Below are 15176 nucleotides of genomic sequence, written 5' to 3' on the forward strand. Positions count from 1 at the left end.
AGGCAAAGCAGTCACAAATGGTTGGAGGGAAAGGTGATGTTTTCTGGTAATCTAATTATTTACCTCAGAGATACCAAACATGGACAAGCTTCAGTTTTCCTGTTAACCTCTAGAAATAATATATAGTAACATAGTAAGTTAGATTGAAAAAAGACACACCTCCATCAACTTCAACCTTTTAAGTATATATAGATCCTGCCTTACTGCTCTTTGATCCAGAGGAAGGCAAAACACCCCATTGGAAGCCTCTCCAATTTGCCTCAGAGGGGGAAAAAACACCTTCCTTATTCCAAGATTTTTTCATAATTAAAACAATAGGCAAAAAGCAGGGATGCCAAATCCGAGCAAAATATAGAGTCGGATGTGGCCCAATCGAAGAAACCTATATAATTTAACATTTTGGTCAGCTTGCTTCATGCACATGTGCACACTTCCGCCGGGCGCGGGGGTTTGGAGTAGGATCGGCAAATTAGGATCTGCTGAACCTTGAAAAGAAGGGTTCAGTGCATCCCTAGCAGAAAAAATGCCTTATTCACTGAACTCATGATAAACAAGGGGACACATTGCCTCTTTAAAGGTGCAGCATACACATATATACACAATTGCTCAACTGGAACTTAATACAAATATTAAAATATATTATAGTAAAGTATTCTGACAATTTTTTTTTTTTGAAAAAGTATATTCTTCTAATATTTTAAAAAGCACTAGCGGAAAATTGCTTTGTGTTTCCCCTTCACTTTGCCGGGGTATTTTTAGAAATACTGTAGAGATAATGAGTTCTGTATAAACAAACCCCATTCTACTGTATAAACAAACCCCATTCCAAGCGGCAGCCTTTGTCAGGTTTTAGGATAAGAAGCGGCTGATTATATAGAACACTGGCAATTTGTTTTACTACATTCTTTTCCTCAAACAGTGAAATAAGTGGTATTGTGAATTATACTACAGGTATGGGATTCAATTTCTGGAAACCCATTATCCAGAAAGCTCAGAATAAACATTATTTCCTTTTTCTCTGTAATAAAAAATTGATATAATTAATCCTTATTGGCAGCAAAACCAGTCTACTGGGTTTATTTAATGTTTGCATGATTTTCTAGAAGACTTAGGTATGAAGATCCACATTATGGAAATATCCATTATCCAGAAAACCCCAGGTCCAGAGCATTCTGGATAACAGGTCCCATACCTGTATATATATATTTACTGTTACAAGGACAAATACTTTTCCTGCTTTAACCTGTCATTAATAAATAATCAGCAGCTCTGATATTTTTATTTTCCGTAGGTGAATTAATTTCTACATAATTAAAATGATCTAAGTTAATTGATGTATGGTGTATATAAACTTACCAACTTTACAGAATAATTCAAGAGCCTAGGAGTTCATTTTGTGCTAGTGATGTGAGAAATTTCTCATGTTACTCAATTTCTCTAATATATTGCTGCACAGCTTACCTTTCAACTACAGGAATTGCACCCAGGGGACTGGTAAACTTATTAATTCATTGCTTGCCTTCTTTTATTGCCATAGTCCTTTCCTAAGTTAAAACTCTAGGACTGGATACACATCAGAAAGCTGACAGTCTCCTGATTCTTCTTCTTTATCTGAACTTTTGTTTTCAGACACAATTCTTTTGTACTGGTATCTTTTTCTTGCAGCATCCATTACAATCTGTCCTTTTGTCTTTCACTAAACATAATGCAAGCTGAGCTGCAAGTGAATTCAATATCTGCACTTACTTTGGAGGTCTAGAAAAGGGAACGACCTGCTACAGGTTAACCTATAGCTTTTTAAATGCCTTTTGATTTATCTGTCACCTGATATATCAGTAATGAATATTTTTCATGGAAGGTGCACTTTAATTACTTTCCCATTTGACTTGCATTATAAGACCCTATCTAGGTAATTAATCTTACCAAGTATCCAATTTCGGCCTTTATTGCAGGCAAACCTTCTGAATAGTGTGTGCTTGAGTGACTCTGTTTTACCACATAGGCCAGAAAACTCATGTTGGCTACTCAAATTGCTATTTAAAAATAAGGCCAAGGAATAGCAGTGACTTGCATGAGAGTGCTTGTGTTGTAGAAATCTTAACTCTTTTCTCTCTAAATAGTTGTTATATAAAGTATCAGTATTTAGTTTATCTTTATTTAATGATGATATATTTGATGGGATATTGTGATAAATATCTAGTTAGCCTTTTGTTATGTTGTCAGTGTAGATTTATGGGTAGAATACAAAGGATTTATTTCCTTCACTGCCATACCAAAATAAATAGATCCTTCATTTAACAGACTTGATATGTAAGCTAGGTAAGATGCCCTTTAGGAAGGCAATGAAAATTATGGAAATACCCTACATGAATAGGATACATGAATAATTTGAAACATGATTTATTCCTATGCCCACAGAATGTTAAACAAAGCATTCATAGCATTGTTCAAATAGTTAAGATGTTTTTCTTTTAATTAAAAATCAAGTTTAATTCCATATAATTTAAGTTTTGAAGAGTCTTTGTGCTTTAATATTGGCAATTACGGTGTTCTATTTCTTCAGGCTTGTGGTATATGAGGTGAGGTCTTTGCACTAACAATCTAAATTGAACCCAAACAAATGAGAAATGATAAAGGTTTGTCTTAAATCCTGTTGGGTTAAAAGTACTCTAATTAAAAACAAAATTAATTGACTTTAACTTTTACTAGTGCCGCGTTAGCAATGATAGATGCAACAGTTAGGCTGAATGTTTATCTGATTTAGTCCTAAAGAAAAATGCTTTTAATTGTATAATTTAGCAAGTTGAAGTACAATTATTTGCAGAGAAGGAACCAATTAAGATGCCTAAAGTGTTCAGAATGTGCAAACTAAAGTTTTTATAGAGTTGTTTAGATTTTATTTTTAGAGAATTACTTTATGTATGGAAGAGAATGAAACTATAAAAAGTTCATACTTTTTATTTTTTATTTTTTGTGAATTACTTTGCACCTACTGGAATGTTAACTATAGTAATATTACAGTTCTTTGTCTCTATACTTCTTGGGTATATACAGAAATATAATTTATATTTTATATAGGTCAATGATGCCTGGGAAAAACTAGATGCAATGTAAATATCTTCAGGTATTTTTCAATAACACCATCCTTGTGACACAATGGCTAGAGGTAATGTGAAAGATGACATCACTTTGATACAATATCCATTGCCTGAATAAAATTATGCAAAGTCAGTATTTCATATCAGTGTTTTATCAGTAACCCACATACTTGTAAAGCATTTACAGTATAAATAATGACTTGAATCAAGCAAAACAAAAAGAAAATATTTTTTTTTTTAAAAAAGTCTATGTTTAGATTGAAAGTTTGTTACTCATCCACAAATAAGGTATCCGTCAGGGTATACAATAGCAGATATACTGTATATACTATAGCAACTCTTATTCATGCATAAATTTTTGAACATGTTACTCAGTTGTTTAGGTGTTAAGTAGACACTAGATATATCATCTTGTGTCAAAAAAACCTTGCACAACATTATGTGGGGCCATCAGCTAAACTCTACCATTAACCTATGTAGGTAGATATTACAGTGTGAGACTTGAGCTGCCGTATTGTTCATAATCTTATCAGAAACTTATGTGAGAGCTAATGCTGGAGAAGATCCCAGAAATGCCAAGCACACCAATAAATTCCAATGTTAATTTCAAGGATTAATGCTTTCTAAGCAGTTATGTTTATTTAAGGTAAATAATTTAAAGATAACCCCACTCATAAAAATATTATGTTGTCCTTGAAGTCCTTGAAATCTTATTCCAATAAAATAATTCCTTGCACTTGGTAATGAAAATGTAAACATTTGTTCAATGTGATTATGTAATTTAAAGCCTTAGGGTAGGTAGTACTTATCCACAGATCTTCAGAAACTGCTCATTCATATATTATAAACAGAAAGCATTCTACACAGATTATATGCAACCATATCTAGATACAATATCAAATGCCTTTACACTGATAGAAGCATACTGTAAATGTGAATGCATAGATACAAAGCTTGAAAAGAGGAGTGCTTATACCACCTGCCCTGACTTACACTGCAGCAAGTTCTTGGCCTCAAAAAGGACATATTTATATGTTCTTTCCTGCATTAGCCAAGTTGTTAGTAATATAACCCTAATTTGGATACTGTCTCTTTATATAGCAATTAACCCTTTGTAATCCAGAGCCCTGAATCCCTTTTGCATATGAAAAGTACTGGAATTTACAGACCAGTGCCTCCACCTAGGGAACATCGAGGAGCACACCTCAGGAGGTTTCCACTAGGAAAAATAAAACACACAGTTTGCAGTAAAACAAATATAAACTTTATGTAAATCTGTATTTAGAACTGTAAATGTAAATCACACAATATCACTTTGCTCTGGGGAACCTGTGTGGACTATCAACCCCTGGCACAGTCCCACACTCCACACCGGATTGATAAATGTAGAATAAATCCGGTCAGTTCAATGTCCCTTCCCCAAGGACTCTTATGTCCACAGGTAGCGCTACCTGCCCAAGGTAACTTTCCTTTTGAAAGAAGTAGCCACTCCCACATGGCAGGAACAAGAGCAAGACACCCTCACCCTGGGGAAACACACAGTGGCCAAAGTATCCACAGGCAGGAGATAGAAATTGACTCTCCCTGATGCTCAGATATTTTTGCAAAGCACAGCAAAACGCAGCCTTTCCTTTTCCTTCTTCCTGGAAACTCCTTTTAAGCAGCACTGTCACACTCCACAGATCTGGATCTTTCTGGCTGCTGCAGCAGGGATCCCTTTATAAGCTCTGTCAGAAACCCTGTACATTTGGCTCCAAAGTCAGGCACTCCCCCTCTCCCAAGGATGCACTGGGGCGCCCAAACAATCAGATGGCTCTCCAGCCTGTAACTGGGCTGGATGATGTCACAGACAGAAAAACAGGAGAAGGATTTGTCTGATCCTCCTACAGTAGCTTATGAGTTCCTAACCAGTTGTCATAATTAATGATGCACTAAGTTAATTTCCCTATGAAATTTCACCTAGCGTAATACTGTAGCCCAAAGTTACAGTATAACTATTTTATTTGACCTGAAATTCAAAATTTGTGATTATCTTCTCTTTTATGGTATGCTTCATTGCATTTTATTTTGTGGTTTCTTAGAGATGTATTTTATTATTTTTATCATTATTTTGTTTTATTGAAATAGCATGGAGATATGACACAGCTCCTTGCAGAGATTGTTTATTATAATTGACATCAGTTCCTTTCATCGGTAGCCAATTAACCTGTCTGTATGTTTTTGGAGTTTGAAGGGAAACACACTGTGCAAATGCAGGGATAATGTACAAACTCCTTGCTGTTCAAAATGAACTCAGGACTTCATTACTGAGGCACCATGCTTCCCATTAACTTTTGACTGAAACTAAGGGTCTTTGTTTTATGGTTTTCTAAATGTTTCACTTCATTACCTTGTCAAAATTCTCAGTTTTAAGATCAAAGTTGGTTATGAGTTAATTTGATTATTATTTTACTGAAATATCCAGTTTCATTAGGCCTTTGAATCCGCAATAGCTGTTAGATATAAATTACTAAACATTGATACAATTCAGTTGAAAAAATGTTTTCATTCACATACTGTACTTCCTTACCTACTAATTATTGCATATCTCAAAAGTATGAAAGTTTCTTCTTCATAGGTAAAAAAGTGAGAAATGTATCACCCCACCCCAAGTGTTTTTTTCAGGTTTATATTATATGTTGTGACTCAATATAAACAAAGTTAAAAACAAGAAGATGGTCCTTCTGATCATAGTATTTAAACATCAAAAAAAACTTTATTATCTAACTTCCTTTAAAAGCTTGGAACAGATACCCTTAGGGCCACAACGTGTACAAGCACCTGATGCATTTCATGCCTACTTCTTGCACTTCATCAGAGTGCTCTGATGAAGTGAACTGATTGGTTCTTAACTCTGTCCGTATTGTGGATGGGCTAGAGCCGAAAGCCTTGTTGAAAGTGGGTATCCAAAGAACACTATGACCATCAGTCAGGATAATGATATTTAAGATTTGCAATTGTGACCCAATATATAAAATTTCATCAGTCCAAAATACTATGAGCCTAAAATGTAGTTTCTTATTTGCCATGAGGTTGTAGGAAAGGACTTTTTTAAGATTCTCACAAAGATCATGTTGTGTAAACCATACCGCTCTGAGGTTCTTCACACAGCCAGTCCAAAGACATATTAAGGGGCAGATTTATTAAAGTTTGATTTGTGTTTTCCATTAAAAATTGAGTTTTTGAGGGTATTTTTCAGTCAAAACTTGGATTTTCAGGTTAAAAAAACTTGAATTTTCAGGTTAAAAAAACTTGAATTTTCAGGTTAAAAAAACTTGAATTTTCAGGTTAAAAAAACTTGAATTTTCAGGTTAAAAAAACTTGAATTTTCAGGTTAAAAAAACTTGAAAAATTCGAGATTTTATTTAAAAACAACAATTATTCAAGATTTATTATACCTCGAAGCTGGAAATAGCTTGAATCTGAAAATACACCATCTAAAACCTTTCAAGGACATGTAGAAGTCAATTGCAAAGGTTCCTTGAAACATTTGAACATGTTAACAGCCTTCATAATGTTTGAGTTTTTTTCTGTGGGTTATGCTCAAAAACTCAAGCAAATCGTTGATTTCATTTGAGTTCATTTGAGGTCTAAAAAAGCTCACATAGCTCTAAAATGTGACCATTGATAAATAACCTCCTTGTTGTTCAGCAGGTTGTTTACAATAACCTGTAGGTTCTGCTTTTGTTTTTTTCTTTTCACATCCATAAGGTAGCCATCCATAATCAGACTGGGTCATCCAGTAAGCACTTGTATGAATATTAGTAGGTTCCTGTGAAATATGTGTATGAAAGGGATCACATAAACAATAAAATCAAGTTTTATAGGCTTTTTATCTTTAGAAATACAACTGTTTATGTTCGATACTTTAATTACTAAAAAAATGTAATGTATGTTCAATAAATGAAAAATAACTGTAGATTGAGAGCTACACTTGACAACGTCCAATCTGCTAAGCATATAACATTTGCCTCTAAATCTTACTGCCTCTTAGTTAGGATCTACAAAATTGGCAGGATAAATCAAAACCATGTTTTTTTTCATATTAAATTATCATTATATTTGTTAAGTTACAAAGTACAACATTTTTTGATCGGCAATGAACATATGATTTGTAAAATAAAGATATGAATAAAGGAACCATACAACAAGTGATTAGCTTGTCAGAGTAAACTATGAAAGTAAATATGAAAGTACAGGAGAGGTGAGAAAGGGAGGGGGGTTTGATACAGGGGCTGAGGGGAGGAAGGAAATCCAAGGGGGTTATTTATCAAAGTCAGAATTTATCTCAATATTTTCTGCTACAAACTATGATCAAATCAGCTTGAGTTTTTTATGCTTATTTATTATTAATTTTCCCGAAAATTTGCTTTGCAGGAAAAAAAATCTGATTTTCAAGATTTCTTCGGATTTTTCCATCCGATTTTAATTTTTTTTTTGGAATTTTAAAAAACTACAGGGTATTCAAGGAAACCCAGATATCAAAATATCATTGGGACGTCTCCTGTTGACCTCAACGTCAACAGATCTGAGATGCCGGATTTTCAGATTCTGACTTTTCCATCCTCTGGGTTTAATAAATTCCAAATAAATTGTGATTTATTAAAAGTCGGAATTTATTTTAAAAAAATCATGATTTTTTGTGATTTTTGCATTCGGAGTTTAGTAAATAACCCCCAAAGTGTTTAGATAGGAAAGAAGGTGTGAGATGGGTGGTAGGGAATTAAAAACCATTCAGGCTATATACACATAGGTGACTTAGTTGATCAGGATGGCCTATTGAGTAGTGAGTATCTGTTAAGAGTGCAGGTTTCAGGGGCTTGGGGCATTTAGTGACATTTACATATGCTTAAGTAATTTGTTGTGTATTCTTGGGTTGTGGTATACTGGAGAAGCCATGTAGTTGCATTTTTGCACATGTAATAAATAGGGTAGTCTGCATATGCAAATGTCTTCACAAGAGAGAGGCTGCGAAAGAATGAGCATACCTTTAGAGATGATTTCTTTCATTTTACATAGCTGCCTTTGAATCAAAGTGTACAACCAGTAGTAAATAAACTGGAGTCAAGAGTTATTTGAACCTTATTTGCCCTTTGGGAAATGGTTGATTACAGTTGAATGGGGTGAAACAAACACAAAACCCTTATATTTCATGTGAGTGATGAAATAATAGTGAGGTATGTTAAAAATACTGAGGTATGTTTAAAATATTAAAATGTTTTGTTTTGTAGATTGGAGTAAATTATGTGAAGGTAAATCTATGCTTCCAGTCTGCCCCATATCACTAAAGGAAATCCTGAGTTAGGGTTGCTAAAGTCACTGGAACAATCTTGTTTTAAAGTCATGTAATTGTGAACACAAAAGAGTCTTCCTGTTTAATAAAATGATTACATAGATATGCTTTACATATTGTTGCAGTGTTCTTAATTTTGTGATAAAGGATTTATTGAAAATGAAGTTATTTTATTGTATAAATTACCGATACGTGAATGTAACAGTACATTGTTACCAATGATTAATTTGTAGTTTAGAAAATAATGTTTTATGTAGATCTGTCTGTACTGTGTGTGTAAGTAAATGAATGAAAACCACTTTCAGGCACTCTGCTGATTTACTAACGGGAGCAAATATAACTTCGCTAGCGAAAGAGACAGACGCTATTACTCATTTGCACTCTATTACCAGGCGAATTTTTGCTCTGCTGAATGGACATTACTCTGCAAATTCACTAAGATGCGGATTTTACTGCACGTTACCTCTTTCGCCAGATTTGCCTTCGCCAGCACAGACCAGGCGAAGTGCATTGGAGTGCATATATCTTTCTCAATCTTCTGTTACTTACATTATATTTTTAGTGGAAAAAGTTTCTAAGTCCCAAAAAACGCTGGCGTCCTTAATTTTTTTTTGGGTAACTGGGTTCCCCCCTACATTTGGCACATAAACTATACAGTGGGCTCATGTGTAGGGCATTATAACAACTCTATTTTCTTTATTAAGTTTCTCTGGACTTGTGTAATGTAATCTATTTGCTAAAACATTTGCGTCCATTCAACTTTATAATTTCCCGCCGTATGCAAATTAGCCTGAGAGAAGACCTCTAACGAAGTTGCGCTAGGCATAATTGAATGCTAGCGCATCTTCGATTTGATTTCTGAAGTAAGGCTAGCGACGCAACGCCTGCCGAAGTGTTGCGATGACTGCAAAGCCATCACTGGCGAATTTTCGCTGGTTAGTAAATGTATCCCTAAGAGTCACGTAATCTTTAGAGATGGATGTAGACAAACGTAATGAGAATTATTTACATATTAAAAGTAAATAAAATCTGTTATGATTTTTAAGCTACAAAACAGCAATGATTGCTTTCATTATTCTAAATGTGCTCATTGTGTCAAAGCATTGCTGAGTCAAATTTATTTACTTTTGATAATTTAATGTATAGCCATCCCCATAAAAAATCTATGTATATGCGTATCGTATGTAACAGGAAAGCAGTCTGAAAAGAATGGGAAAAGTTTTAAAATGTTGCCAACTATAATATACTTATAAGGATATAGAATAAAAAAATAACAAAAATATGTGACATAATATAGTTTGTTTACATTAAATTGTCAGTTAAAACAACTTTAAAATAAAGCAAATACATTATAAAACTGACCAAGTGATGTTAATCATTAAAGGACTTTGTGTCACCAAGGACAAATAGTTATTTGTTGCTTTAAATACCATCACGATCAAAGAATAGCCATCTTACTGTACTTGACAAATCCTTTTCTTACTAATCTCTATGAAAATTAGCATTTGAATAAGAGCAACAAGATAGGTCATAGTGAGTAAAATGACCGTTATAATAGAAAAGAATTAGTGTATGTGAAGCTTTTATTTCTTTTATTGTCCTCTCAGTAACTTTCCCCCTCCCAAAAAGTAGGTAACATGGTGGAGGATTCATTAACGGGAGGCCTTTCCTGGCAGGATCCGTTCATGGGAGAAAGAGGGGCATCCTTGCAAGTCTTTCATCCTGTTAAAGAATGACTAAAGGATTTATAAAGTAACATTCAGCTGATTTTATTGATGAGGGCAGAAAAGATCACATCCTGAATTTATTGAAGAGTAGGTTTGATTAATCCTCGGCCCAGTATTCCGGCAGCTGTGGTTTTTGTTTTATTATTTTTAGGGTTTTTTGTCAGAAGGATTAGTGTTGATTTAGTTCCTTTATTCCTTTAAGTATGTTACTAATAATGGCCATTCCTTGTATAAGACTCAGCTGGATAGTGCTCAAACTCTTGTATATGCTAGGAAAGCAATGAATAGATGTGTGGGTTAAGCTCGTTGGCATGCTGAGAAATGTGTTCTTTCTGAAATATAAATAAAAGTATGTTTAGGTCAGATCAGGACATCAGCACACCAGACAATTAATAATTCTTTATTTATTAAGCCAGTGGCTTAATTAAAGGCTTATGGACCCCAGGACAAAATTTGCACTGGGGCCCTAAGTTTGGCTGGACCTCATCCCATGCCATCAGCTTCCAACCACTAGCTCTGCAGCTGGATCGCTATTCAGATGTCCCATTGAGCCCATTAGGTACAATCTCTGTATTATTTGGCTGTATCACTACTTTTATTTGTCAGGTTATATGATAAAAAGTTAACAGAATTGCAATTTTGCTGCTTTACCCATGGAAGTAAGTAATGTAAAGTCATAGAAAGCACATTTAAAGGACTTGTTCAGTATAACAATAAAAACTGGGTAAATATACAGGCTGTGCAAAATAAAAATGTTTTCAATACAGTTAGTTAGCCAAAAAATTGAATCTATAAAGGTTGGAGTGACTGGATGTGTAACAATATATCCAGAACACTACTTGATTTCCACTGATTGGTTACCAGGCAGTAACCAATCAGTGACTTGAGGGGGGGGGGGCACATGGGTCATAACTGTTGCTTTTGAATCTGAGCTGAATGCTAAATATCAATTGCAAACTCACTGAACAGTTATGTCCCATGTGGCCCTCCTTCAAGTCACTGATTAACTCAGAGTTAGAGAGCTGAAAAGCAGGAAGTAGTGTTCTGGCTATTATGTTAGACATCCAGTCACTCCAGCCTTTATACATTACATTTTTAGCTAACTAATTATATTAGAAACATTTTTTATTTTGCACATGTTATCTATTCACCCAGTTTTTATTGTTACCCTGAACTGTTTCTTTAATTAGCAGCTGCTGGAACAGTTTGTGATCTCTGTAAGCTCCCTTGGAAACATTGTGGTGACATTTATTTATTCTCTGCATATTTGCAATACAGATGGCTTTCATGGTTCACTATTTCGCAACAAGGTGCTGTTGATTACAATGTCATATAAAGGCGTGTTGTGTTGCACCATATTGCAACTAAATGCATCATTAAAGCCCACCTTTTCTGTACATGTTTTATCGGAGTTGCCATACTGCTTTCTTTATAGACAACAAAAAGTACTATCTTTATGACCGCTTGGTTTGCTGTTGTTATTGCAGTCTATAAAGAAGGACTCAGCAGAAGCATGCAGTATGGGCACCACCACTCATATGTAGAAATGCAAATATCCGGAGAAGGTATGTTCTGTGCATGCAATAGGATATATCTTAATACATTGCTGTAATCAAATATGTAGACTAAAAACATAAACTATAACTAGGTTATATTTAACTTTAAGGAGCAGATTTATCAAGGGTCAAATTTGAAACAGCAATTCGGCAGGTTTTGGGTGGTGAATAGTCGAATTCAAGTTCATAAAGGGACAGAGTATGATAAATCTCGAAAATCTAATTAGAATTTTAAAAAAAAAATAAATCGAATTTTAACAATTCCCTAGTCAAATTTGACAGTTTTGGGCATAAAATAAAAAATCTAAAATTTGAAATTTTAATTTTCAATTTGACCCTTGATAAATCTGCCCATAGCTATAAAGCCAGAAGGCCTTTGTCAGCTTTCACTGTTGGCTGATAGAAAGCATTTGTCGCTAATTCATAGAAATCAATTAAACTCAACAGAGCACACTATTGTATATAACAACCCTACTGTTTTGCAACATCGGCTTCTTGTTGGAAGACATGTTTTGAAAGATTTCATTATTTACTAACAAATAAAATATTATATTTGCCCAATGGTTCCCAAATATTTTAACTACCACTTGTGACAAAAGCTATTTTCTAAGGTTTAAAAAGCACAATAATAACACAAAAAAACATGTAACGAAATTTATTACAACTGTGCTGTTGGACAATGTCAATGTATTTCTTGTTTATGCCATCACAGATAATATTTCAAACCATAAACGAGAAATGCAACTTATAGGTGGCCATGTATACAAACATAATTATGGGCAAAGATATTTTAAAATACAGTACAAGTAAAAACAGGCTTACTAAGAGGGCTGGGGTGACCGTAATAAATATATTCCAGGTCTGTCGCATATTGGTATACATTACTAAGCTAACCAGGCAGCATAGAGGCTACTACAGATATAGGACCTGTTATCCAGAATGCTTGGGACTTGGGGTTTTCTGGATAATGGAACTTTCTGTAATTTGGATCTTCATACCTTAAGTCTTCTAGAAAATCATGTAAACATTAAATAAACCCAATAGGCTGGCTTTCTTCCAGTAAGGATGAATTGTATCTTAGTTTGGATCAAGTACAAGCTACTGTTTTATTATTATAGAGAAAAAGGAAATCATTTAAAAAAAAAAGTGGACTATTTGATTATAATGAAGTCTATGGGAGGCAGCCTTTCCATAACTCTTAACTCTCCAGCAATTCCAGTTATGTTGGTATGCTTTTGAAATGAGACCAAAGGGGTTGACTCACCAGAAAGTGTGCAGACTTTCAGGAGGATCAGTAGTGCTGTTGGGCATAACTGGAGCTTTTGTATTAGAAAATAGAGGCCATAGCAAGAAGTTCACATTGCTTTTTTTTTTTTTTTAGAGATTAATGAGACTAGAGCATGATGCCCCATTTTTTATTTGCTAAAGGATGCACTGAATCTAGGATTCGGCTAGGATTTTTTCCGCAGCACTCTGCCCGGCTGAATACTAATTTGCATATGCAATTTAGGGGTCGGGAGGGAAATTGCGTGACTTTTTGTCACAAAACAAGGAATTTTGCATATGCAAATTAGGACTCCGTTCCGTATTTGGTCCAAATCTTTTGTGAAGGATTTGGGGGCTCGGCTGTATCCAAAATAGTAGATTTGGTACACCCTAAGGGGCAGATTCATTAAGGGTCGAATTTCGAAGTTAAAAATACTTCGAAATTCGACCCTCGAATTGAAATCCTTCGACTTCGAATATCGAAGTCGAAGGATTTAGCGCTAATCCTGCGATCGATCGATCGAAGGATTTTTCGTTCGATCGAACGATTAAATCCTTCGAATCGAACGATTCGAAGGATTTTAATCCAACGATCGAAGGAAAATCCTTCGATCAAAAAAAGGTTAGCAAACCTATGGGGACCTTCCCCATAGGCTAACATTGACTTCGGTAGGTTTTACCTGCCGAAGTAGGGGGTCGAAGTTTTTTTTAAAGGGAAAGTACTTCGACTATCGAATGGTCGAATAGTCGAACGATTTTTACTTCGATTCGTTCGATTTCGTTCGAATTCGAACGAATTTAACCAATTCGATGGTCGAAGTACCAAAAAAATACTTCGAAATTCGAATTTTTTTCATTCGAATCCTTCACTCGAGCTTAGTGAATCGGCCCCTTAATGTGTATTTATATATATATATATATATATATATATATATATATATATATATATATATATATATATATATATATATATATATATACACACACTAGTATTAAGAAAGAAAGAGGGGGTAACATAGTTCTGTGTGAATTAGCCAAGCAGAGCTATATAATATATCTGATAACCAAGCTAAACTCACTCACTTAAACCACCTAAATGCCAAAGGTTGGAACATGCTAGAAAAAAGCTGCATTTCTGGAATGAAAGGAGGGCTTTTAGTAAAGAAGGATTATTTAAGTGGCTCTAAGGTACTAAATATTTGGCATATAAAACTTGTGTCGGTGTGTGTGCCAATCACACAGCAGATTATTCATTCCATATTAAAAGTGCTTTGTGATCCAGAAAGGCCAGCAGCTGCATGACACGTCTCATAAAATGTGCCAGGTACTAAGGAATGCATTTAGGAAAAAAAAGTTTTGTTGAAGTGCAGTTTGGACAATCTGAATTCTGAATTGTTATAGTATCTTTAAAAACAGGGTAATATCACATAATTTTGTTCACTTTTATTTTATTTTTTTTGCTTTATTCCCACTAGTATGCACTCAAAAGGTCATGACAAAATGGTCACAATTGTTGTGAATACTCGGGTTCAAACCCTGCCCCAAAATGCTACTATCCAAATACTATGGTGGTAAGGACATCTTTTAACCATAGACGCTGACCATGTATAGGTCGCTAGAATGAGAAGCAATACAGATCCCGATTCCCCACATGTTAAAGTTATTAATTCAACATTGTAAAGCAGATGGCAGCAGAATCAGAGAGAGAGAAAGCCTTGTAATAACCATACAGGCGATGCAGGAACAGTCAGCAATTTGTGCTAATATAAGAACTCTAATGTTATTGAAGAACATAAGGATGCTGAAAATTTGATGTTACTCTTTCACTTTTCATTCTTGACACTGTTTATCAGTTCAGATATTAAAGAAAAAGAAAGAAGCAGTTCAGTTAGCAGAAGAGTTAGAGTATGTGCTGCACCAGTGTTGTTGCCCTATCTGTTATACCTGCAGTATATATATAGAAGCCCATTTGACAAGACACAATAATAATTAAAACTGAATACATTACAAATGTATTTTAAACTTCATATGAAATATTGTTGCATGTGTCCTATAGTTATTACAGGGGAGCATTCAAAGGTTCAAAATATTCTGGTTGCTGTGGATAGCTAAAGCTGGTGCACATTTTGTGACTTTTATTATGCTGGTACAATTTGGCTGTGCCCAGTACTTCTCTTTTGCTGCAAGATATAATCAT

General features: G+C 34.6%; 1 protein-coding gene across 4 annotated transcripts in view; it reads left to right on the top strand.

Moving 5' to 3' along the window:
* The window catches only part of epha7.L (EPH receptor A7 L homeolog), a 117352-nt gene that overhangs the window by 59922 nt on the left and 42254 nt on the right, over window positions 1-15176 (top strand). For 2 of the 4 annotated variants that reach the window (XM_018263378.2, XM_018263379.2), the window contains exon 6: window positions 11645-11722. The exons of the other annotated variants lie outside the window; for them this stretch is intronic. In XM_018263378.2, coding sequence (XP_018118867.1) covers window positions 11645-11722 — 78 coding nt within the window. The remainder of the gene's footprint in view (window positions 1-11644; window positions 11723-15176) is intronic. 4 annotated transcript variants of the gene reach the window in all.

Source organism: Xenopus laevis, chromosome 5L, assembly GCF_017654675.1.
Source record: "Xenopus laevis strain J_2021 chromosome 5L, Xenopus_laevis_v10.1, whole genome shotgun sequence".
Classification (NCBI taxonomy): domain Eukaryota; kingdom Metazoa; phylum Chordata; class Amphibia; order Anura; family Pipidae; genus Xenopus; species Xenopus laevis.